This window comes from Monodon monoceros, unplaced genomic scaffold (assembly GCF_005190385.1).
Source record: "Monodon monoceros isolate NGI ecotype Baffin Bay Population unplaced genomic scaffold, NGI_Narwhal_1 Super_Scaffold_18, whole genome shotgun sequence".
In the NCBI taxonomy this organism is placed as follows: Eukaryota; Metazoa; Chordata; class Mammalia; order Artiodactyla; family Monodontidae; genus Monodon; species Monodon monoceros.
The window spans coordinates 177,972,133-177,997,115 of NW_021703774.1; the positions used below are offsets into that span (position 1 = coordinate 177,972,133).

At 56.7% G+C, this 24,983-nt stretch overlaps 1 protein-coding gene across 1 annotated transcript in view; it reads right to left on the reverse strand.

Annotated features, from left to right (window-relative positions):
* The window catches only part of AJAP1 (adherens junctions associated protein 1), a 114,230-nt gene that overhangs the window by 48,099 nt on the left and 41,148 nt on the right, over window positions 1-24,983 (reverse strand). The window contains exon 2 of the mRNA XM_029230207.1: window positions 11,850-12,649. Within this exon, the coding sequence (XP_029086040.1) occupies window positions 11,850-12,649 (800 nt within the window). The remainder of the gene's footprint in view (window positions 1-11,849; window positions 12,650-24,983) is intronic.

Sequence of the window (24,983 nt, forward strand, 5' to 3'; positions counted from 1 at the left end):
TGCCGAGAAACCAGAGGAGCCGAGATGCTGCTGGCCTTGCATCTTGCCGCCCTCGATGGCTCACTGTCTCCTGAGCCTCTGGAAATAGTGCCCAGTCTGATATCCATGGATGTGTCAGCCGTCCACTGGCCAGAAGTGCACCCCAGTCTTGCCAAGCAGGCAGCTGACCACTGACCACTGTTTTGAATGCAGCACCAGTCCTGGGCCTGGGGTCCACACACCCTGAATGTCCACACAAGTACGGGGACAGAATGTGATTTCCAATAAAGCCTGGACCTCAGAGGGAAGAGTGAGGGACTCGTTTCTGAGTCTGGGTCTGAGTCTCAGCCAGGAGCAGGGCCAGTCCTGGTGTGGATTAGAGAAGACTGCTAAAAGGTGCACTCCAGATGGCCATTCTGTGGCTGGCAGGGCCTCCAGCCTCGGGCAAGACTCTCATGGAGGAGAAACTGACCCTTACGCCTGGAAGGGGCTGACGTTTTCATGGGCTTCGAGGTGGAAGGCAGCAGAAAGAGCCCGGGATGTTCTGTGAACTTGGTGATGTTTTCCCAAGAACCGGTTTGACCGGGCAGGTGGAGGCTGCAAGGCCCTGGTAGAGGGGATGCAGGAGTTGGTACAGGGTGGCAGCTGGGATGTACTCTTCCACGTCTGCTGACCCGCAACCTAACCAGGTGAGGACACCGAGGTTACCTCACCAGGTGAGGGGCCACAGGTGGGGTCCGGGTCATTGCCAGTGTCAGTGTGGACAGAAGCTGGCTTGCACATGTGGGGGTAGTTCTCCCGTGGCTGCTGTTGGAACTTAGAAAAACCTGCTCCAAACCTGCTCTTGACCAGGACTTCCACATCCTCCCCACCTCCCTGCACGGGCTCCAGCCCTCTGCCCTGCTTCTTCTCTTCCCACACTCAGCCTCACTCCTGCCACGCGGCCTCCGCACTTGCCCCTGGAAGGCTCGGGCCCACATCTCCCAGCCCCCAGACACCTCCTTCCCACCAGCTCACATGCCCCACCTCCATCCGGGCTGATCTCCGTGTGCACCTGCCCACCGTCTGTCCACGCCTGAGGGGGCAGAGCCTCCTCTTCACGCCCCTCAGGGCCACTTCCCACTCGCGCTGGCACAGGTTCTCAAGTTAAAAGGGGGGGTGTCCATCATTGGGAAAAGCAGGGCTTCCCAGACCTGCCTTCCCCTCATCACCTCCGGTCTCTCTACCGAAGTCCAACTCGTCCGCCTTCTCCACTGAGCACAGACGTTGGCCTCCAGCCACCAAGGCCAGCCCCTCGTCCTTTAAGGACTTTGCCTTCACAGTATCTCTGTTCTCTCCCCACCGTGAGTTTTCATTCTCTGCTGGACCATTCGCGCGGGCAGGCAGTGTGCCTGAACGCTCCCTCATCACAAACAACAAAACAAGACAGCAAAGTCCTGTGTCACCTCTGTGGTCCTCTCCCCTCCGCTTTCCCCCTTCCCTCGCAGCCTGGACTGCGCAAAATCTCCAGCTCCACCCTCCGCCTCTGCTTGTTCACCGCCCGCCCCCATCCGCTCCACCGGGGCATCTTCTCACCAAGCCTCCAGTAGTCCACCCCTGACACAGGACAAGGGTGACGCTCCCTTGGTTCTCACCTCCCTGGCCTCCCAGGAGCTCTGACACTGGACCACATTCTCCTCCCCCTCTCTCTCCTTCTCTCCCCCCCCCCCCCCCCCCCCCCCTTCCTCCTTCCTCTCCCCGCCTCCAGGCTTCCACTTACCACCCTCCTGCTCCCTCCCCCCCACCTCCTCCTCTTCCTCACACTTCCCGGACTCCCCAGGGCCCTGTGTCCATCCCCGTCTCATGCGATCCACACTCCCTCCAGGTGATCTCAACCCTCCACACCCAGACATCGGAGGGCTTTGAGTCTCCACCCCAGGCCAGACCTTCCCCAGCTGCAAACTCACAAGTCCAGAAATCCGCAGACGTCCCCACCTGGACAGCGCACACAGCAGCTTGGCCTCGACATGGCTAAAGCGGCTGACGTCCTTTTCCAATCTGTGCCCGCCCACGCTGCCCCGTCTCAGCCAAAGGCACCACTGTCAGTTGAAGACACAAGTTGCTCAGACCCAACACTTGGAGGCCTTCCAGGTTGTTCTCTCTCCTCACTGCCCCGTCCGATTCTTCAGTAAGTCCACCCACCGCCAGCCTCCCCTCTCCACTGGGCTGCCTCCATCACCCGCACTCCTGTCCTTCCCCTACGGTTGCCCTCCAGGAGCTTCTGCAGGACTACGGCACTCTGTTCACCCCATTACACTCAGGATAAAACCCAGAGCCCTTACGGTCGCCCCCAAGCACCTCGCAACCTCGCCCCAGCCACCACTCTGACCTCCCCAACTCCAATTCGTATGACCCGCCCCTCAGAGCCCATCTGTCACTCATCACATCACACGGTTTCCTTTGCCTACACCTTCCATTTCCCTGCCATTCCCTCCTTCTCATCATTCGGGTCCTTGGGTGGGGAGGCCTGCCTCCCCGGCCACACTCACCCACCCACCTCGTGTGCACCCTCCTCGCACACGTTCGTACATGGGGTTTCCTTATGTGTGTTTTTACATGTGTCTGTCTGTCTGCTGCCCCTGGAGGGGACAAAGACCGTGTGTGTGTTGTCTTCTGATGTCACTGCAGAGCCTGGAACATAGTAGGTGCTCAGTAAACACTTGAACTGAATGAACAAGTGAGTGAATGATGATCTACAGGGATGAGGCCACTGGGAGCTCAAGCATTTTAATCTCTGACTTGTCTGTGAAGCTCAGTTTATACAAAAGGAAACTTGCTCCAAGCCCCAGTGGCTTCCAGGGCCTCTGGGTAGCTCTGGCCTCGTGGGGGAGGGTCAGTGAGGGTTGGGCTAATGCTCTCCCCCCACAGGTCTGCCTACCTCTCCAGCAATGCCAGGACTGGGGGCAGATGAAAAAATCTGCAATTTTCCCTGCCTCTGCAGGAGAAAATTCCCAGGCACTGCCAACCCCAGCCAGAGCTAATGAAAGCTCCTCCCATTGTAGTGGGTTCAACAGCAGGCCCCCCCGCAAAGATAGCCATGTCCTAATCCCTGGAACCTGTCAATATGACCTTATTTAGAAAAAGGACATTTGCAGATGTAACTACATTAAGGGTCTCAATATGAGACTATCCTGGATTATCAGGGTGGACCCTAAATACAATGACGGGTGTCCTTATAAGGAGAGACAAAGACACAGAAAGAATAAGCCATCTGAGGACAAGGTCGAGATTAGAGGGATGTGGCAACAAGCCAAGGACACCGGAGTGCCCAGCAGCTGGAAGAGGCAGGAAGGATGCTCTCCTAGAGCCTGTGGAGGGAGCCCAGCCCTGCCCACACCTTCATTTTGGTCCTCTGGCCTCTGGAACTGGGAGAGAATGAACTTCTGTGGTTTTAAGCCCCCCAGTTTGGGGTGACTTGTTGCTGCAGCCCCAGGACACTCACACACAGAAGAAAGCTTCTGTGTGCGGCACGCAGGTGAGGGCGAGGCCCAGGGATGCCTAGGACTGCAGCCGGGATTCTCGGGGGGCAGGGGCATCTTGGAATGTGGAGACACATTTGGTTGTCACGATGACTGGCATCAGCTGAGTAAGGCTGCGATGTCACCCGCCCTGCAGTGCGGGGGACAGACGTGCTCCCCCAGAGACGGCCCTCTGTCCTGTGTGACTGCGAACGTCCCGCCACACATTCAGGCACATTCTGAATGCTCTGAGCCCGGAGACCCTCCTTTGCCTCCACGTACAGACCCAGAGTATACTTTACATGATTTTAAGGAGCACCGAAGTTTCCCAGAATGCAACCACCACGCACATCAAAAGGAAGCTGTATTATTTTTGTCCCCAAGGTTGCAGAGAGCTGCTCACCATTTCAGAAAGTCACGTGCCCTCAAGGCCCAGAAGACACCTGTCTCAGCTCGTGTTGGCATCATGTTCCTGGCGATGCCCCAGGGCCAGGGAGGAGGTGCCTTTGACCACCTCCTTATGCTTCCCAGTGAAGATGTACACAGACCAGCCTTTATCATAAGTAACCTTCCTCTGTGTTGCCTCTAAATCACACTCAGGGCACCACTCGAGTGTTTAGAACCACTGCTTTCGGCAGGCTACATTTTCTATGAAAATGTAGGTGCGTTGGAAGTGAGTTAAGGGAGCATTTGCAAATGTGTATTCGGAACTCGGGCTGTGCGTCTGGATGGTCAGGGGTCCTGCCCTAGAGCCCCGGCACTTCCTTCTCCTGCTCTCTGGCACCCTCCTCCCAGCCCAGCTTTCTCCAGCTGCCTCTGTCCTCCGGGGGGGCCCCTCCTGCCCCATCCCCACAGAGGATGCCGGTGCCCTCCTTCATGCTGATGGGGGATAGAGAAGAGGACCCAGGTGTGCGTCTCTCAGGGGTTCTGCCCTCGGCCCAAGGACACACCCGTGGAGTCCTGGCCAGGGCCCTAGCTGCTGGCCTTTCTGGGCAGCGTGTGAAAGCACACCGTGTTTTCACATCTGACCCTTCCACGCCCCTGGCCTAGGCTTTGCTGGTGGAGACCCCCTGCTCCGGGAGCTTCTTGAAGGCCCAAGAGGACAGGGAAGGTTCTTTCATCACTGGACCTCACACATGGCCCAGAAAGTGCAAGCAAATAAGACAATCGTCTTCCTCTCGGACTTAGGACCCCTGTCTCCACCTCACTCAGGATGTCCTGAAGCTTCAGGCAACAGGGGTGTGTGGTGGGGAGGGTCCCCCCGGAGTCATGGAAAGGGCCCTGGCCTGGGGGTGAGGAGAGCTGGGTGGGGACCCACCTGCCCCCCGACTCTCGACGGCTGAGCCTCCCTCAGCATCAGCACCACCCCCTGCCCCCCAGGCCAGTTTTGAGAACATGGAGAGTGAAGCATGGCAAGTCCTTCCTGGGCTCCTTATTGGGGGAGGGTTGTGTTCCAGGGGGGTCTGGAGAGAAGCAGGCTGTCCTCGTGCAAAGGATGCTCCAGCTCATGACCTCCCCTTGGTGTGACTGCCCCCAAACACACACGGGGCTGCCGATGTGGCTCGTTAGGGGGTCTGGGTTTCCGGGGTAGGTCTGATTGCTGAAAGCCTTCCAGGGCAGAGAAAGGTCACAGAAGAGCTAGAACAATTCTGGCTGGGTACCTGCACATCCTCAGCCTAATTCCTTCGGGGAGCATTTGAAGGACACAAAACAAGTAGCACGTTCCCAGCGCTGGCGCCATTCCGACCCCCAAGGTAGCCACAAGAGGAGGTGGACTCCATCATCAGCTCTGCCCTGGCATGCCGCAAGCTCCGCGCTCCACCGGGGTCAACACGGTCGAGTCTCAGGACGGCCTCGCGAGGTGGAAAGCATTTCCCAGTTCTGCAGGCAGGGAAGCCGGGACTCCCCGAGGTCACGTGCACAGTCGAGGACATGCCACTGGCCCGCAGGCGGGCCTCCAGGGCCTGCGGCAGGTCCCGTAAAGGCAGGGGCTCTCCCCACCAGCCCCAGCTTTGTCTCCCACACAGCTCCCCAGACAGACTCGGCATCCCTGCTGCCAAAGGAAACTTCTGGAAAGGGAAGCCGCATCCTCTGTTATCACTGATCCTCACCTCCCAGCCACAGACTTCAGGGCAGAGAGTCGCTGAGCCACATCGAAAGCAAAGACCGGAGGTCTGGTCTTTCTTCCTGTCTGACCGTGTGGCACGTCCATCACCCGGCAGTCGGGGCTGAGTCTCCGGAACTGCGCATGGAGCTCTGGGGAGCCCTGACCTTCACTGGGAACCTACCTGCTGCAGAGGTGACGGCACTGTTTCTTCCTCAGTTGTAATCACTTGGGCCCTTTCACGTTAGTCACTGTAACCCAGGACCACTCCTGGGCAGGGGCGGGGGACAGAACGGGTGACGTCTCACCCCAAACAGAGGCTCTGAAACCCCGTTGCCAGCAACCACCCTGATGACCCCAGAGCCTGCCTGCGCCCGGGAACTGCTGGGCCCACTGCCTGGCCCCCCGGCTGGCAGGCAGGCTGTTGACGCTGTAAGCGGGGAATGCCAAAGCTCTCCAGGGCTCTCCTTTCACTGATGACAAAACAGGAGGGAAACGGCACCAAGGCCGTTCTTCTGGTGCTCGGCAGAAGGACACATGCCTCTCACGTTGCTGTATCAGTTCAGAGCTGGACCAGGGACCCCAAGGGTTTTCTCTTCCAGATCCTGTTCTAGACGTGAGAACACAGTCCCGGGGTCACCTCCCCGGGCTCCCTCTACCAGGCAGGCCTCTGGGCTTCCAGCAGCGCTGGCCTCCCTGGCCTCTGCCCCTGTTCACCCTCCCCGTCCATCAGGACTCTCCTCATTCGCCCCTCCTCCCCCATCTGTGTTTCCAGAATAACACCTGAGCTATTATTGCCTACGTGGTGTTTGTGACATTTCCTCTCGCGCCCTTCCCTGTCTGGCTTTTCCAAAGAGATTTTTAAGCTCCTTGTAAAGAGGGCACAGGGATGGGTTTTCCACCCCCTGGCCCCTCCCTGCCCCAAGGTGCAGCATTTAACGTCAACTAAGGAGTGGATCGTTCGCTGTGCAATTGATCAGAAGCCAGAAACTCTGAGACCAGTTCTCTTAACATAGTCAAATAAAAATTCTAAAAATGATGTTCTGTCTAATATTTAATTTCAACACTTAAAATCATTCCCTGTGAGTGGATGAAACCATATACCACCGTATATCAAAAGCATCTGTGAATGTGGTTCCCGTGGAGGGGAGATGCATCCTGCAGGGGTGTGTCTCCTGCAGCCCCCCAGGCCCTGGATCACTGGCAGCCCCACCGGCACGCTTAGAGGACACTGGTTTCCAGATCGAGGAGGCATCAATTCAGGTCTCTTCCTGTATCTTCTGAGGGCCTGGGGAGGACAACAAGCCCAGGGTGGGTGGAGGGCCACCGCTCAGAGGTAGAAAGCGCAGGAGGACGGCCACCATGGTTTGGGATAAGAATTAAAGAAACTTCCTGATCCCGAAGTGCTCTTAGAAGAGGAATGAGGCCCTGAGGGAAACAAAGAGCTTAAGAAGCACTAAATGCAGTAAGTTGGAGCAGGAAGCATGTGAAGGGAATAAAAGGAAGCCGGTGATGGAGTCATCTCCAGGAGAATCCAAGGCTAGCTTTAATGAGTCAGCCCATTTATCCACTTGGTGTGAACACAGCTTTGCTCAGCAAAGGCAGGGGAGTGCTCAGGGAGGCTGGACAGGTCCCGGCGCCATCAGCAGACACACACGATCCCGCCTGTGGCCAGGACAGGTGACCCTCCAGAACCAGAGCTGGCAGGACAAGCCACACCGCATCCATACGGGAAGTCCCAGTGAAGACCCCGAAGACCAGCCTCGCTGTCTGCAGAGTTTAGGATGTTGAGGAAAAGCTCCACAAGCTCACTTGTTCGTTGATGCTCTTATCCCAATTAAGCCACTCAAAATTTTGAAGTTCGTGAGTCATTTGCTTCAAATATCTTTAAATTAAGGACGGATTCATTTCCCTGGCAGCAAACACCCAGCAAGTTAATTAAAAGGGGCTCAGCATTTAAACCGCCATCGCAGCTTTAAACAGAAGGGGAGGAACGTGTCTCTCTCTGTTACGTCTGCTTCTCTCTCCCTTCCCCTCCGATCCCGGCATTTAGAAACTACTCCATCACCATGGGACTTGATCCCAAGGTCTCCCCGCTTCCAGTTCAGGTCATCTGACCAGCAGGGTGAGAGAAGACAACACCAGCCCGTCCCACCAAGAGGACACTGAAGGCCCCCTGGTGACAAGGACAAAGGAACCTGGAAATCATCCTTGGAAACGCGTGAGTGGATTCCAGTGTAAAAATTACCAGACAGAACTGGGAGGACATCTGAGCCATCGCATCCTTGAGCTGCTGGTTGTCACAGATCTGTGACTGATCCAGATGGGGACACATCTCGAATGACAATGGGGACCTGGGCCCTCCTGGGCAGTGCACCTTCCCGGAGTTGTGAACACAGGCAGGTGGGGAAAGCGTCAGATGTGTCTGTGCAGGCAGGAGCCGGGGGCCAGCAGGCAGGGTCGAGGAACGTCAGGTCTGGGAAATCTTTACTGAGCGCTAACTGCAGGCCAAATGCCCAGGAGATCCCGCAGTGGGCAAACGCGGGGACTGAAACCAGCTGGCTTAAACTGCCCACAGCTCCCTTTACGAGGTTTAAGATTAAAGCCCAGGAAATGACTTTCCATTTTTCCGTTTTTCTCCTGGGAGACACTGTAATTCCAGACTCAGAATACAACCAGCAAGAGAGCTGTCACGGGAGAACAGCGCTTCACTGTGGTGAGCCCTCTTTTCCGGACCTCAGGTGAAGTGCTGACCGTCTGACGCTCAGTCTCTGCCAGCACCGTGTGAGGCTGCAGCTCAATGCCTTGGTGAACCTGAGCCAGGTGATTTTCCACCCCAAGCAGCTCCTCTGCTCGGAGCACCAAGGTCAGGGATGAGAGTGTGGGACCTCATCAAATGATGTCACCATGGAGCAGTAAGCCGGTGACAGCAAATCATCACAAGGACAATAATCAACATTGTCATCACCATCACCACCATCACCAGTACCACCAGCACCATCATCTCCACCATCATAATTACCACCGTCTACACCATCTCCATCAAAACCATCACCAGCACCATCATCTCCAACATCACCACCATTATTTCCACCATCATCATTATCGTATTAACAGCAGCAAACATGTCCTGAGGAACTTTTATGTGCCAGGCACTGAGCACCTGGTATGTACTATCTCACTGAATCTTTACAACATTATGAGATTTTTAATTCTGTAATTCCCACTGAGGCACAGAGATAAGAAGGAAGCTGCCCAAGTTCACGCAGCTAATACAAATGAAGCCAAGAATTGGCAGGCAGGCTGCGGCACGCTCAACTACCACACTAAAACTAGAGAGATTTCCCAACCGCTTTACGTGGAGCGTGACCACGTCAAGTGGGCCCTTAGACAATTCCGGCAGCTTTTCCATATAATGTTAGCTCCTGACAGATTTCAGAGTGCCCCAGATCACCAGCCACCTGCCCTTTCTACACCCATCAATGCCTGTGCTATGGACAGACAGGAATGTTTAGACATTCCCCTTCTAAACGTTTCTCTACAGAAGCAAAAATAAAACAACTTCCCAAATCTGATTCCAAAGACACTTCTTTTGACCACAGAATTGACTTATCAAATTCTTCATATCACTTCCTAAAGCCTTCATTCCAGACTTTGGGGCACCCCCCAGCTGTGAGTGGGCAAATCTGGGCCTGTTTGTCCTTGACGCCTGTAACCCTCTCCTCAGAGTCACTCTTGCTGGGTATAAAAACATCTGGCATGGATAGAGGATTCTTAGTTGCCAGGCGCCGTGTTTTGTACTTGGGATTGATTTACTGAGACCTCACAGCAACGATTTAGGAGAGATATTTCTAAACTTTCATAAATGAAAATGTAGCCAACAGAGAAGAGAACTTTCCCAGGGTCAGCCAGCTACGTGCAGCAGAGCCCAGATTCACACGCAGATCTGCAGCCTGGAAGCACGTACCGCTCACCGTGGTGCGCAAGGGTCCCCGGACCACAGCTCTGGGATCCCCAAGACCGCCCTTGCTGCCTTAAATCCTGTCGGAGAAGGGTGAGTAGCAGTCATACTCCAACGAGTTGGGGGCCTAGGTCTACATCTGCTGACTAGGGGGATCTGCAGGACCCCTGCCTGGGCTCTCAATGCCCTGGGGCTTGGATCACTTATGTAGGACCAGCTGAGCTTTGATGAGCCCGGTTGGGGGAGTCAGCATTTCCTCTCTTTCCTTGCCTTGAACTCGAAGCTGAGGACCACTGGCTGCCCCTACTCAGCATCCAGCATCACTTCCCAGAATGAACATCTCTCTGCATTAGAAACAAGCACACATGCTTACCCCCCTTTTAAGTTTGTTGTGCTGAACAAACTAGTCTAGCAGCAGGTTATGTTATGAAGAACCATAAACCTTTTCCAAGATAAGCGTCTGTCAAGCTGGATTAGCAATGTCCAGTGCACTAGGAATTAATTTGCTAAACCTTACAATGCTGTCCCGGGCATTTAACTTCAGTAATAACAGATGTAATTTGGAAGAAATGGGAACTCATTTTCTCATCCATGTCTATATAGTAAGTGACGTAGGCAGAGGAGATGACAATAAATGAACGCACCACTAAATTCTATCATGATGATGGCTTGCGAGTTTATTGAGGTAAAAATGAATGCTTTGTAAACTGCTCTTGGGCGCCTGGCACGGAGAAGATGAATGGCAGGGTCTGTGTGTCTCTAGACCCCAGAAGGGGGCTATGTGGAAGACAGCTGAGGCACAGCCCTGCGGACCCTCTCCCGTGACACCCCCAAGCTCACAGCCTCCGTCCCTCCATCCCGGCCCCCGGCCCCTGGCGTTGAGGTGGAGCTTGGCTTTGCTTCCACAGATATGTTGCTCTCAAGGGAAGAATCACGCAGAATAAAAACCGCAGTTCTCTTATCCAGGTGAAGGAAGGAAGTAAGTCATGGAACAAAGGCCACCCGCTCCCTGGAAACCTGTCCAGCTACTGATCATACCCTGCCTGTCGGCCGGGATACAGAACGTGGTGCACACACGGAGTGCAAGGGACAGCATGGCAACCTGGCTGCAGAGGGACCCTGACGAGCAGTTTTCTCTGTCCTCCGGGTTCTGTAGAGGATCCGTGTCAGGTCCAAACCCTGAGGAAGTGGAGAAGCAAGCCGGGGGTGGAGGAGGCTGCATGGTGCCCCCACCCCTTTGGGCTCATGCCCTGGAACGTGCATCCTGTTTTGCAAGTCAGCAAATACCGCTGCCAGTTTAGGATGTGCAGGCACGGACACGATCTGTAAACCTGGGAGTCATGGTGGGGCATGGGGCCACGGCTTGTTCACAGAAGCCAAGGATGCTGGCAGTGGGTGGGAACACGGGGGTCCAGGATTCTGGCTGTCCCCTGGCCGGCCTGAAGCTGGGTACATGCAGGGGGCCTACCAGCGAAGGGACAAGCTTTGGCCTGGGAGATTTTCAAGGGCTACTCCTTTCGAAGCAATTGGAGGAGTTACAGGAGGAGAAGGAACAACGAAACGACGTTGCAGCAAGATATTCCAAAGCCAAGAAATGCTAGTTGTCTACACACACCTAGAATAACACGGGCAGGAGAACCGAAGCCATCTGTCAGATCTCCATCCTCCAAACACCTCCTAACCCATCTTCAGGGACAAGACACCCCCCACCTGAGTCAGTGCGCAAAGCCTCAGCTAACACCACAGCAAGCTCCTCCTGATACACGGCCTCCGGCTCTCCTGCTGTTTAAGGTAATTGCTAATTCTCGGCCAGTCTGACAGTTGCCCCTCCTTAGGGCCATACCCTTGAGGGTTTTTGAAGACACCACATACCCTGTCTCTATCAGCAGATGTGCCCACATCTAACTCCCAGGCTGGCCCAGGAGCTGAAGTTCTGCCATTCAGGAAGATGTTTCCCTGTGTCTGGTGGGGCTCAGACACCCCTACACAGGCAGGGTGGGTACAGTGCCCACTTCAGGGCCACCTCTAGGGAGAGACCCTCTCCCTGCTCCCTTCCAGCAGCTAGAAGAGCCTGGCCCTTCCTTGCAGAGCACAACCCAGATTTGTCAGGACATATACACGTGCAAGTTCACAGACACACAGCGCCCCATCTTCCCGTGAGGGGCTATGGCTTTAGGTTCCCTGATGGGAAATGAAGAGTCTCACGAAACGGCATCACCCAGGCACAGCTCAGCATCCCTCCTAAGCCACACCCCCCCCAAAAAATATCCCCCCAACCCAGCACCAACCAGAAAAGAGGTGGGCGTACCTGAGGTCTCCCCCAGAACCCGCGGGGGCTTGCTGACTTTGCCACTGTCTCTGCTGGGGCTGGTGGAAGGCTCCGTTGTGCTTACCCCAACCGGTTTCCCACTCCTGGGGTCCAGGGGCTCGGTGAGCCCCTGAGTCTGCAGTGTCACGGAGGTGGCCGTGGTGGCGGTGGCGGTGGCAGTGGCCACAGCTGTCTTCCGTGTTTGGAAGATGGAGACCGTGGTGGGGCCATGAACGCCTGGAAATGTATTGGATTCCGGGGCCTCCTCCTCCCCCGTGGGCCCCCAGGCAATGAACTCCGTCTCCGTGGTGGGCCTGCTGCCTTGGAAGTCAAAGTTGTTGAAGGCGGGCCCCTGCAGGTGCCTCTTCCCCCTCCGCAGGAGGGCCTGCTGGTCCGTGGGAGCTCCACTGCCCCCCGCAGAGGATGAGGGGCCCAGGGAAGGGCTGGATTTGGCAGCAGCTGGGGGCTTGCCCAGCCCCCCTTTGGGCCCCAGAGCGGCCACCTGGTCCCTGGGTCTGTGCGCCCGTCGGGCCCGGGGACTCAGCAGATGCCCGTGACTGTGACCACGCTCCAAGCGGGGCGGCCGGGGGCTCCACACGGGCGCTGGGACCCGGGCGGGCTGTCCGCTCTTAAAACTCCACAAGCGGGGCGGCCGGTGGGGCAGCCGCGGCAGCAGCCGGAACTCGGGGCCCGGGCCCAGGGACTCACACGCGGGCAGATCCAGGGCGAGCTGAAACATGGCTATAAGGATCCAAGCATGGCTTCCTAGAGAGCAGCCGGGCCAGCGGATGAACATGGAACTGCGTGGGAGAGAGAGAAAAGCATCAGTGGGGGGACCTCTGCCCGGGGGGCGCTCTCCACCCCCAACCAGGACGAGGAAATGCTCTTCTTGTAATGAACGCTAATCCTAGCTTCCAAAGGGGAATGAAACCCTTCGTTAGTTCACTTCAAAGGCCGACTCGAGCGCGGTCTGTTAGCATCTTAGAAACACAGGCCGAACCACATGCGCTCAGGACCCGGCTTCACCTCCAAGGAGCTTGCCTGCACATGGCCGGCTGAGGACAAAGCGTCCGCTTACAGGAGGGAAACCGAGTCTCCAAAGCCCACATCTGTCAGCTGAAGAGATGACCTCACGGGCCTTCCATCCCCGCTTTGCTCTGACCCTTAATAAAACGGAGGCACCAAGAGGGGAGGGAACGGCAGGGCTGGAACGTGGTCCACACCCTGGGTCCAAGGCCCGGGCACTTCCCTCTAGGCCACAGACGTTCGCGGTCTGAGGTGGGTGATGCTAAGCCTGCAGCCTGCAGCCCTGAGGTTTGGAGGGACAGGGGTTTCAGCCTGTGGGGCTTCACGTGGAGCAGAGTCCCAGCATCTACTGCTCCGGGCCGGGTCCCGCGCTCTGCCAACCCCACCCTCTGCCGCCTCGTATCTCAGTTGAATGTGCCGATTTGAAAGCAGGCTCACGGCCTCAGATGCCGTTACACATACATGGGGAAAGCTGCTGGTCTGTGGCCTCCTCTGGATCTCGCTCAGGAAAAGACACGCTGCGGGGAAGCTGAAAGTCAATCAAGGCGCCCACTCTGCCCAAGTGCTTGTTCTGCCGATACTTTTCTCCCATGCAGGTGCCCTTGGGAACCCTGTCCTCTACCTCCTCAGCACAGGGAGGCTGAGGAGGGCACACCCGCACGGCCTGGCGAGGGCAGCGAGGCTGATCGCGCCCTGGGCCTGGCAAGGATAGAGCCAGGGGAGGATGCAGTGCACATGGAGGGTGGGGGGACCCGGGCCCCGCGCCCTGCCACCGGCTTAGGTAACTGAGGACCTGGGACAGGCGCCCTTCAAAGCCAGAGCTCGTCAGCAAGGCCATGTCTAGAAATTGACACGAAGCCAGAGCTTAGGGATGGTCGCAGGTGGGGGGTGGGAGAGCATGTGTGTTGCACTGAGTCGTCAGCCCAGAAACACTGTAGAACCAGGCCTGGGGAAGCGGAGTTTGGCAGGTTTTCCTCCAAGGGTGTCACGTGACTTTAAAAGGGACTGAATCAGTCCGTGTCTGTGTGAGTGTGTCCACGTGCCTGGGGCTGACTTTTCCCTCACTGACACTTAGGAACGTGCTGTCCCCCCAGCATGTTGAAAGGAAGAAACTTGTATTAATGAGCGCTAATTGCCGAAAAGGACAAATCCTCAAATAATAAAGCCCCAGTTTTTCAATCAGAACGCAAGTGCTTGGCTGCAGAAATTAGGAACCGCTCATTATGCTAATGCCTCCGCACCAAGAGGCTGCCGGTGCGCGATTTCTCTGCACGGCCAGCCCTGCGTGCTGCAGGGTCCAGGCCAGCCTCGCTGCACACAGAGATTTAGGTCAGCGCGAGGTGCCCCCAGGAGCACACCAAGGGCGGCTCCTCTGTGGCCACAGGTGGCCCAGGGAGGGGGATGCTTTAGAAGCTCAAGTTCTCCCACCTCTCTATGCATTTGGACGCGAGTCCAGCCCTCAGAGAAATGAGATGCTGCTTCCAACAGGTGTGGTGCCTCGGCCTGGAGGGCACCACTGGTCACCATCAGGTACCACAAGGCACTGCTGAGCACCCCCATGCCTCACCGGGTTTCACCATGCCCCACTAGGCACCCCCATGCCTCACCGTGTCCTCCCAGGCTTCACCAGGTCCCACCAGGTCCCACCACCTCACCAGGCCTAATCAGATCCCACCAGACCCCACCAGTTACTACCAGGAACCCCCAGACCTCACCAGGTATTATCAGGTTTCACCAGGTAAGAACAGGTCCCACTAGGCACCACCAGGCCTCACCAGGCCCCCGCCCCCCAGTACCACTAGGCCTCAACAGGCACCCCCAGGCCTCACCATGTACCCCCAGGCTTCACAGGGCACCACAGGTCTCCCTATACCCCACCACCTCACCAGGTCCCACCATACCCCACCAGTCACCACTAGGCTCCACCAGGTACTACCAGGAACCCTCAGGCCTCCCCAGGTACCTGCAGACTTCACCAGGCCTCACCAGGCACTCCCAGGTACCACAATCACATCAGGCCCCACCAGGCATTACTAGACTCCACCAGGTAGTACGAGGCTCTGCCAGGCAGGCTGAGCGAACGGTAGTCACACACACACCTGCCTGCCACCACCACCTGGAGCGGCATCGCCCCAGGAAATTACAACAGGGCCTGTGCCTGCCCGCCCCGCACAACTTCACATGCAGGGTATTTCTGCCATTTTCCACCAATCGTGAGCTGTAATTGGTTACCATGGAAACCCTTCTCTTTCCACGCCACCCAGCTGTTATGCAGAGAAGCCAACCCGTCGCAACAGCGGGGAGAGCTAGATTTGTTTTTCCTCTTCAAGTCCATTTTCTTTCTTTTTGAACGGGTAGATTTGTTCACAGAGGGAAAATACAGAGGCAGGTGAACAGGTCAGGACAGAGGCTCCACCCACACCCAGGAGCCAGGAAATGCGGGGCCTGGGCGGGGGAGCAGAGAGAGACCCTCCCATAGGGAGGTCAGGGAACGATTCCGTGGCCTGCAGGGGACCCATCATTGGTCTCTCTACAGGGGCCAAAGGCCCCAAACCCTCTGCTCTGTCACCAGGCCTGCTGCCTCTGTGCGCAATCTGGACCTTCCTGGACTCCTGTGTGGGATCCCCTGGGGTGAAGACGCACCTTGGTGTGAGAGGACTCAGCCACATCTGCGAGGACCGTGTGAGGGGCAGCCAGTGACCTCTGTCCTCATCCCTCCAGCTAGTCCTGAAACCAGGCAGGACCCCAGGAACACTCTGCAGTGTCCCTCTGACACTGCTAAGCACAGGGCTGGGAAGCCCCCAACTCCACACTTATTTCATGGTTAAGAGGTTCTCGGAGGACCACTCACAGATCCTCTCACCCAGGAAGGCATCCACGGTGCCATCAGCCATTTTTCAAGATGGCAGAGGACCCCACACATCTGCAGAGGAGGCCCTCAGAGCCACTAACCATCAGAGCCAGCGGGTAACACGCCAAGGAGGCCAGGCCATGGCGCAGGCCAAGTGCGGCCGGCTTCCCCAAAACTCTGGGGCATCCACAGACGCCTTACGAAAGTGCCACCGCTTCAGCCCCACGAGGATGGCTACAAGCAAACAGAGGGACAATTCCAAGTGCTGGCGAGGATGTGGGAAGACTGCAAGTCTCGGGCATTGTTGGTGGGAATGTGAAACGGTGCAGCCATCAAACAGTTTGGAAGTTCCTCAAAGTGGACCCAGAAATTCCACTCTTGGGTGCAGAAATGCGTACACGAATGTTCAGAGCAGCATTATTCCTAACAGAGGAAACTGGAAACAATCTCCGTGCCCATCAGCTGGTGAGTGGGTAAAGAAGGGTGGTCCAGCCCTACAGTGGGACGTTGTTTGGAAAGAAGTGCTGACGTACATTACCACGTGGATGGACCCTGAAAACGTCACGAAGAAGCCAGTCACAAAAGGCTACAGGCTGTACGATTCCATTTACAAAAAATGCCCAGAAGCAGTCGATCCACAGGGATAGAAAGTAGATTGGTGGCTGCCGGGGGCTGGGGGCAGGGGGGTAGGGAGTGACTGCTAATGGTCACAGGGTTTCCTTTAGGGGTGATAAGAGTGTTCCGGAATGAATGGTGGGGACAGTTACACAACCTTGTGAATACATTAAAAACACTGACCTCTACACTTCAAAGGCGTGGATTTTAGGGTATGTAGTTTCGATCTGAAGAGGTGGATGTGTGCCGGGGTAGTGGGTAGACAGACTTGGGGCACACTGCATCGCGTCCTAATTCTGTTCCCTGTCCCTGGCAGGTGGGAGGAAAGAAAGGATGCTGGGGCCACAGCCGGCCTTGGCAATGGACGTGCAGTGGAGACTTTAGATTCGTCCACACGATCCTTGCTTGAGTGCCCGGCTGCCGCGTCTACACCCTGTGACAGACGGGCCCCGGATGGCTCCCCCTCGGCAGCATCCCAGCCTAGACTTTCAAATGAAGAACAAAAGCTCCCAGCCACCCCCCCACCCCACCTGATTGCTCCCAAATTGGGAACTACTGCTCCATCCCACTTTATTTTCTAGTTGGCAGGCTTTTTGCTTCTCTCCCTTTTAAACTTTTATTGAAATCCTTTTTCCCCAAGAACAGCTTAATAAGATTCAGCAAATTGAGATTCAATTTGATACCTTCTGTATATTATCTTCACTGAAGAAAATCACTGTCAATTAAGGGAGACAAAGACATCCCTTCCACTTAAGGGTGCGCTTTTCTCCGAGCAAGGAGTTTGCAGGGCTGCCTTCTGCAAGCAGCTGGCATCCACTTGCCAGAGCACTGGGGCTGGGCCAGAAGTTTATGCAGGAGTCTGCATGGCCCAGAGGCCATCCCGGAATCTCCAGGACGGGGCAGAACCTGAGCGGTATCCAACAGGTGGCCAGCCTGTCCCAGCCCTGCCACTAGCAGTGACAAGCACCCCATGTACAACCCCAGCACTGGATGACTGAGGAAGACCCTCACCCGTGATGTCTCTCTTGGGCTTGCCATCAGCTTGTTCGGGGGACAAGCCACAGTGGGAACAATTCTGTTTGACGTTGGCCTGAGCGTGGGCTTGTTGCTTCCACTCCGCAAGCCCCAGGTTCCCAGCCTTATACGAGGTGGTTGGAGCAGGTGGCACTGAGGTCTCCTCATCTTCTAAGAAGAACCGTGCATCTATGATCAATAACGGATAGGGTGCAGCCTGAAATGGCTCCGAGGACGCAGGTGGGACAGACACAGATATGCTTCCTCCAGCACAGAGCTGGCTCTGGGGGAGTCCGTGTTCCTGTGTGGACATCATCAACCCCTACAGACATGGGCATCCCTTCACCTGGGGCCCCTGCTGAGTCTACATGCCCCTCCTCAGCATGATCCTGTGTCCAGAAGCCCCTTGATCCCACCCCACTTCTGTTGGTTTGTTTGTTTAAATAAGCTTTTCTTTTTAGAGCAGTTTTAGATTCATAGAAAAATTGCATAAGGGCACCGAGAGGTCCTGTGTACTCTTCTCCCAGATGCCTCGATGTGAACATCCCACATCACCATGGGGAGTTTGTCAAAACTTAGGGAAAGCACGGGTCCATGATCATGAACCAAATTCCATACTGTATTAGGGTTTCACCAGTTTTCTCTCCCAGCATCCCACATAACATTAGTCATCACGTCTCCTCGGGATCCTCTGGGCTGTGACGGATGCTCGGACTTGCCTTCTTTTGATGACCTTGTCAGTTTTCAGGAGGACAGACCAGGTAGTTTGTAGGCTGTCTCTCTACTGGGATTTGTCTGGTGTTTTTCTCATGGTTAGACTGGGGTGATGGGTTCTTGGGAGGAACTTCAGAGGTGCAGCCCTCCTGTCACATGGTATCGGGGTGCCTGATGTCAACACGACCCACCTCTGCCGATGACCTCAGCCACCTGTGGGGTCCTGTCTGCCAGCCGTCTCGACTGAAAAGTGATGCCCCTCCCCTTTCTGCACGCTCGTCTTAGGAAGCAGGACCCCAAGCACAGCACACACTCTGGGGGGAAAACCCACTGTTTTTAACTCCTCAAACCTCACCAGTTTTGCAGTCAAGCCATGGAATGGGACAAATCTAAGGAAGCCACTGTCCCAAGCGAAGAGGATGGTGGGTGACAGGCAGGACTTCCCCTTCCTTTCAGACCTACGTTCCAAGTGCGCTCGGGGTGTGGGCTGGCAGCGAGAAGCTGGGGTGCTCCAGCCACGGGATCTGCACTCAGGGAGCTGGAGGGAAGAAGTCATGAGATTTGCTCTCAGGATGTTCAGAGGTGCCCCGTCTCCTAGAGCCTGATAGGGTGACGCTGCTCTTCACGAAGCCCAGAGACCAAGGGGCGGCAGGCTTGGGGTCCGGGATGGATGGAGGAGGCAGCAAGCCTTCTGAGGACAAATCCTGGACCCCAAAGCTGCGACTAAGGGGAGACGGCGGCCACACTCAACTCTGACCTTTGGGCAAAGTGAAACTCCCAGTAGGTGAGCCTTTGTTTCACCACCACGTCTTCTCCTGACAGAAGGCACATCCCACCAGGAAGAGACATTCGGTTCTAGGTGAGAAGGGAGAGCTTGGTGCCCAGTGGGGGAAAGGTCCTGGTATGCCTGATTCCGTGTTGCCCCGAGGTCTCTGCCCTGGAGAGAGCGGGACGCGGCCTTCCAACACCATGAGATATCCATCTCCCCCCACCCTCCGTACAGGACCCTCTGGTGCCCAGGAGCACTTGGGGGGCCTCCTTCCAACCCGTGCCCCCCAGCCCCCCATCACCAACAGGACAGTGCAGCAGGGGCTCTGGCTACATCTCAGGAGCAGAGACCCGCCCTCCCCTCTCACGGACACGGGTGGCTCAGCCTCTATCCCCCAGCACCAGCTCAGGAAGGGAGCAGAGCACGCGCTCTCTTCTGGAAAGCAGTAACTGGTTCAATTTTCCTAGCGAAACAAACGCAGCTGTGAGTCACTCGAACGGTGCTCCCAGACCGATGTCACCGTGATGTCCTGTAGAAGCGGCTCCACACTTGGCCCCGGGACTCGCGGGGATGAAAGCATCCCTCCCTTTCAGGAGAGGCGCTCTGGGTGCCTAGGTTTTGGTCACCCACGGCCCCAGTGGATGTCGGGCGCACACGTGGTTTCTGACACAGAGAAGGAGCGGTTCAGGAAAGAAACCTCCAACGTGACCAAATGTCTCTGGCTACCCTCCTTCCCGGAACGTGGGGTCAGCCCCGGGGGCGGGGGTCCTCTTGACACCCTCCTACTCCTGGGTGCGTGGGTGAAGCACAGGCAAACCGGTCTCCTGACGGACCCCTTTGTCCTGGAGCATCTGTGGGTGGGTGTCTTCATCCCAAACCCTCATTGCCCAGGTGTGGACAACAAGAGACCCACAAAGGAAGGGGCCTGGCTGGGATCACCACGAGTCCAGGACTCAGGGACTTAAGATCTCTGTGCTCAGAAACTAGGTCCCAACGCCCCTAGACCTGTGGGGACAGGGACACGCTAGAAAAAGCAGAGCAAGGACAAACCCTCTATAACCTGTAACCACGGTGACTCCACTCCCTGGACAGTCTGCACAGAGGCTCCGCCCACGGGGAGGCGGCTGGGTGGGCGCTGGACCTGAGCAGGTGGGATCCACGCCCCTCCCAACCTCATCCAGCCGCCAGGGCCCTGCAGGTCCCGGGGAATTACTTCATAAGCTCTTGCAGAAGACAGTAAGCCCTGGCATGTCAGTGACGCTGTACTGTCCACACAGCGCATTCACACCATCGATGCTCGCACAGGGGCAATCATGCCCCCACGGGACGTTCAACAAGGTCTGGAGACATTCCTGGTTGTCAGCAGCTGGGGATGGAGGCACTGCTGCTGGCATCTAGTGGGCAGAGCCAGGGAGGCTGCAAAACATCCATGTGCACAGGACAGGCCTCCACAGACTTATCCTGCCCCAAAGGTCCACAGGGCTGAAGCCAAGAAACACTCTTGCACACGGAGGGTCTGCTCCTCCTGGGGCCTGGTGAGGTGGGAATGACCATCTTTATCCCCAGGAGGAGAGAGACTCGGAGATGACTAATCCACACAGGCTCCAGAAGCGGCCTTGTGTGGTGGTGACCTCAGGGGCTCAGGGCTGGCTACTTGACTTCCAACCTGCTAGCCGCGTGAGCTTAGGCAATCAGTGGAACCTATCTGAGCCTCAGTTTCCCCACCTGTAAAATGGGCTGAACATGGGTACCCACACCACAGTGTGTCACGGGGACTCCATGGTGAGTGCTTTAGGCTCGGCTCCCAGCCGTGGTCCCTCCACTCCCCCCGTGGCTGTGGATGGCACCCAGGGGCCCACCTTCCTTCCCCAGGAGCTCCAGAGTGGAGCGTCTGCAGAACTCGGAGCACGGGGGCTGGTGCTCACAGGCTTCACAGGTGCTTGGAGGAGACTGAAGGATAGCAACGTGCTGGCATTCTGGTTGCCTGGGCAACGCGCCCGCAAGCATTCCGGAGGAGTGAAGTGGTGACAAGCGGTGGGTGGGTAGCCTTGTGGGTGGGAACGCTCTCTCCCCTGGAGTGGGGAGCAGGGCTTCTGCGTGTCTGATGCTACAGCCCCTGCCGACGTGGCCAGGTCCCCACTGCCCTCTTGCAGCCCTGCTGCTGCGGGACAGCAGACAGGCCATCCAGCACGGCAGCCCCCAGCCACCAAAGTGCCCCCAGCCCAGCTGGTCCTCTGAGAGGCTCAGCTACTGACCCCCCAATGTGGTGTCTGTTCCCTCTCTGGGCAGCACCCAGGATGTGACCAGCGGCTGCCCCAGCGGCTGAGCAGCCTCCTTGGGTCTGCCAGCCCGCCTTGCCAGGTACCCTGGGCCATCCTTCCCATGCTTCCTCTGCAGGTGGGGGCAAAGGTCTGAGACAGACCCCCAGCACGAGCTGGTCCATCCCGGGGTCAAGCCTGTCTTCTGCATATCTCTCTGGGCAAAGGCAAACAGACATGAGCTGGGCGAGAAACCATCCCCGCCAGCAAAGCTAATTCAGAACAAGGTCTAGAAGACCCTGGAAAGGCAAAGTCAGTTCTGCAAATTCCAGCCAGTGGTTCTCAGCCCAGGCCTCCCATGAGAACCACCTGGTTGAGGGAAAGGATGGTTACAAAACTCTGAGCCTCAGCTGCACCGCCGCAGACCCACTCATCAGCATCTTTAGGGAGGAGGCCCAGCGTCAGTAACGTTTCAGGGAGCTCCCCAGAGGCATCCAGGGTTGAGAGCTGAGGAACGTCTCCTGTCCCTCACGGGGACCCAGTTTAATCCTATTTTATGTCCATTTTTAACAAGAGATATAGGATGGGTTCGGTGGGGCAGAAGGGATGCTGTAGACCAGTGACCCTTCAGCACACAGGTCCCGGGTACCACGTGCCAGGGCTGTCAGGCCGGGAAGATGCTCACGGAAAAGTTCTTACACAATCACGTGAAGAGATAAGGGCTACGGCACAAATGCATATTTATGGAAACAGAGCTGATCATGGACAGAAAGGGCTGAACAGAGCTGATCATGGACAGAAAGGGCTGAACAGAGCTGATCATGGACAGAAAGGGCAGAGTGGGTGCCAGAACCATCACCCACATGGACTAAACACCAGCTCTGCGTGGGGCTCTGGGCTTAGCGCTCAACACGAATTGTCCCATGCTGCTCGCACGGTAACCCTCTGAGAAGAACGGCTGTTACTCTCATCTTGCAGAAGAAAAAAAAGAACAAAAATAGTCGCTGTGTTTTTCTCTGGAAAGAAGAGTCTCTTAAAAATACAACTGAAAACAGCTGATGCTGAAGGAGATAAATATTCAGCCCCGGAGGGAAGCTGGTTCTGGGAAGGATGTGTTCCTCCAAGGTTTCAGGTTTTGAGAACTGTCCCATTGCCTCTCTGGCACTGGGAAACATGCATTCCCCGTAGAGAACATTCCGTGTAATCTCAGACACCGCTCCTGGTGACAGACGGCTCGCTACTGATAGCCTTGTCCCTAAAAAGTGGACTCGAGAATAAATGATGGCAGCTTCCAAAGCACCCAATGAAGTTCCTCTTTCTCACGGGAAATATCTATTTCAGTTTGTGTTGCTATTGTTACATCGTATTTACGAAGCTCGTTACATGTGCCCGGGACTTTGTAAGCCAACCAAGAAGGGTGGAGAACAGTGGAGGCATCGCTGCTTCTCAGCGTCTCAGAAGCAGGGCTGTCGTGGGATCTGCAGGGATAACGAAAGGATGCCCTGATGGAGGTGGGGAGGGCGGGGCGTAGGGAAGGAAGAGCGAGATGGCTGAGGGAGAGCTCTGGGGTCAGGCGGATTGGGGCCGAAAGCCCAGCTCTCCATCGCCCGCTCACCCAGCGTATGGGCTCCTCTGGACACTGTCTCCTGAGGTGCTCATGTGCTCATCTTGTGCAAGCGGGAGGGGCGGCGGGGGGGGAATGACACTGACAAGATGCTGGCAGAGCTCTCGGCAAAGCGCCCAGCTACGTGGCTTAGGAGTCAAGAGGAGGCTGGACTCAGGCCACAGGAGGCAAAGGCAGAGGAGCTGTGTGTCCAGGGAGAAAGAGTGGTGGACCTCCAGAGGAGCCCCAGGGACCAGCTCAGGCTGTGAACCCCTAGTTCTCTCCAGTGGTCTCCAGGCCAACCCTGCCCATCTCTGACCTCCAGAACCCCCGGGACCGTCCCTTAGGGAAAGCTGGGACCACTGCTCAGAAGGGCTCAGTGTGGCTGAAGCATGGTGGGTCCCTGAATATCAGAAGATGAACGATGAGGAAGACAAGATCGATAGTTTAAGAGTTTGGAGCGGGCGTTATGAAGGAGGTGCAATTACAGAAGAACATGGAGAGGTCCGGAACCTCGCAGGAGGCTCCGGTGTTGGACCAGGCGCATCACACAGAGGAAGGATGATGACTGGCCCCTGCAGCCGATGGGGGCGGGGGGAGGGCAGATGACCTTGAAGGTCCTCCGGAGTCTAGTCTGTGAAGGGCAGACTGCAGGGAGGAGGGAGAAGGAGGGTCCTCCTCACACAGTCAAAAGCAGACCCAGCCCACTTGAGGGGACCCAGGGAGCCCAGTCCTCAGGCAGCAGTCTCCACGCCTGGCTGCAACCACGTTACCGTCCTCAGTCTTTTGTACCTGAGTGTAAAATGAGGCTGAGATGAAACGGGGCCTTTGCAGGGGATGGAGGGACCCATACGGTGGCCTGCACGGGGTACAGGGTCCTGAGAGGGGGCCTGGGGGGGCAGGGGATAGTTGCGTCTGTGGATGGGGGAGAAAGAAAATGGTAACTTGGAAACGAGCCGGCACTGCCAGAAGTCCATGAAGTCATCTGTGCAAACCCTACAATGTAGGTCACGGTTCTGTCTCCACTACAGCAAGTTCCTGTGTCCCCATCAGGAGGGGACTTGCCAAGAACAGAGGCTCTGCTGCCGATACCCCACCCTTGCCCAACCCCACCGAGAAGGGGAGAGCCTAGACCCAAGTCCCACTGGGCTGTGGGCGAGGCCATGGGAAGTGCCGGGCATGATGCTGGACAGCCAGGAGCCGAGCCTGGGCCAGCCCCCCGGTCCCCGTTGGGCTGGCCATTTGCCCCAACCACACCCCCCGAGAGAGGCAACCCCACTCCGCCACGTTACCCACGAGGGGATGTACGTTTCGGAGGTATCGGCGCACCTGCCCCAGGTAACCAGCCAGTGGGCGGTGCCTCGGGGACCTGGCCCACCCTGCTGCCGCCTGGCTTCACCTCCCCCAGGGCCTGGGTGCAGAGTGAGGAGGCCAGGCTCCAGCCAACCACGCGGGAAGACAGAGCCGGGGGACACCCTGCCTGACGGACATCTCTGCTCTAACCACCGCCATCCACAGCTTCCCAGCTTCAGATTGAACACAAACGGTGATGGGGAACTCACTACCTCCACAGAGCACTGAGCGGGTGTAAGGTGGGGTCTTGGGTAGAGAGCCTCCCCGGGTCATTTCCACCTCCCACCCCAGCTGTCCTGCTGGGAATCAGGACTCATCCAACCCCCGAGAGGCACTCCACGTGCAGGCCACACAAGCCTGGACCACACGCGCATGCACGCACATGGACACACACAGACACACACGGACACACAGGTGAACATGCGTCCCCAGCCATCCCTTTTCCAGTTCACCCAATGTCCCCTCCTGTGGCCCAGCTGTGAAACCCGCCATCCCAGGTTTCTCGCCTGAATCTCCAAGTCGAGTGTCCAGAGCTCGGCTGCAAACACAATGTGGCATAAGGCTGATGGGGCAGCCACCACTGGCAAGGGGACAAAACACTCTTTGGGGAAATTCTTCCCAGAAGAACCCAGCAGAGCTGAGTGTCAAGCTTGGCAGACGGGCTCTGCCATCACCAGCTGCCTACCGCCGCCCCGCAAGCAATGTCTCCCCTTGGGGTCAACCTCCCCCCTCCCTGAGGCCCTGTTATAGGCCGAACTGTGTCCCCCCCCCAAATTCATACACTGAAGTCCTGACCCCAGTATCTCAGAATGTGACTGTATTTGGAGATGTGATCTTTAAAGGGGTAATTAAGGTAAAATGAAGTTATAGGTGTGTGATCTTTAACTTTTTTTTTTTTTTTTTTTTTTTTTTTTCGCGGGCCTCTCACTGT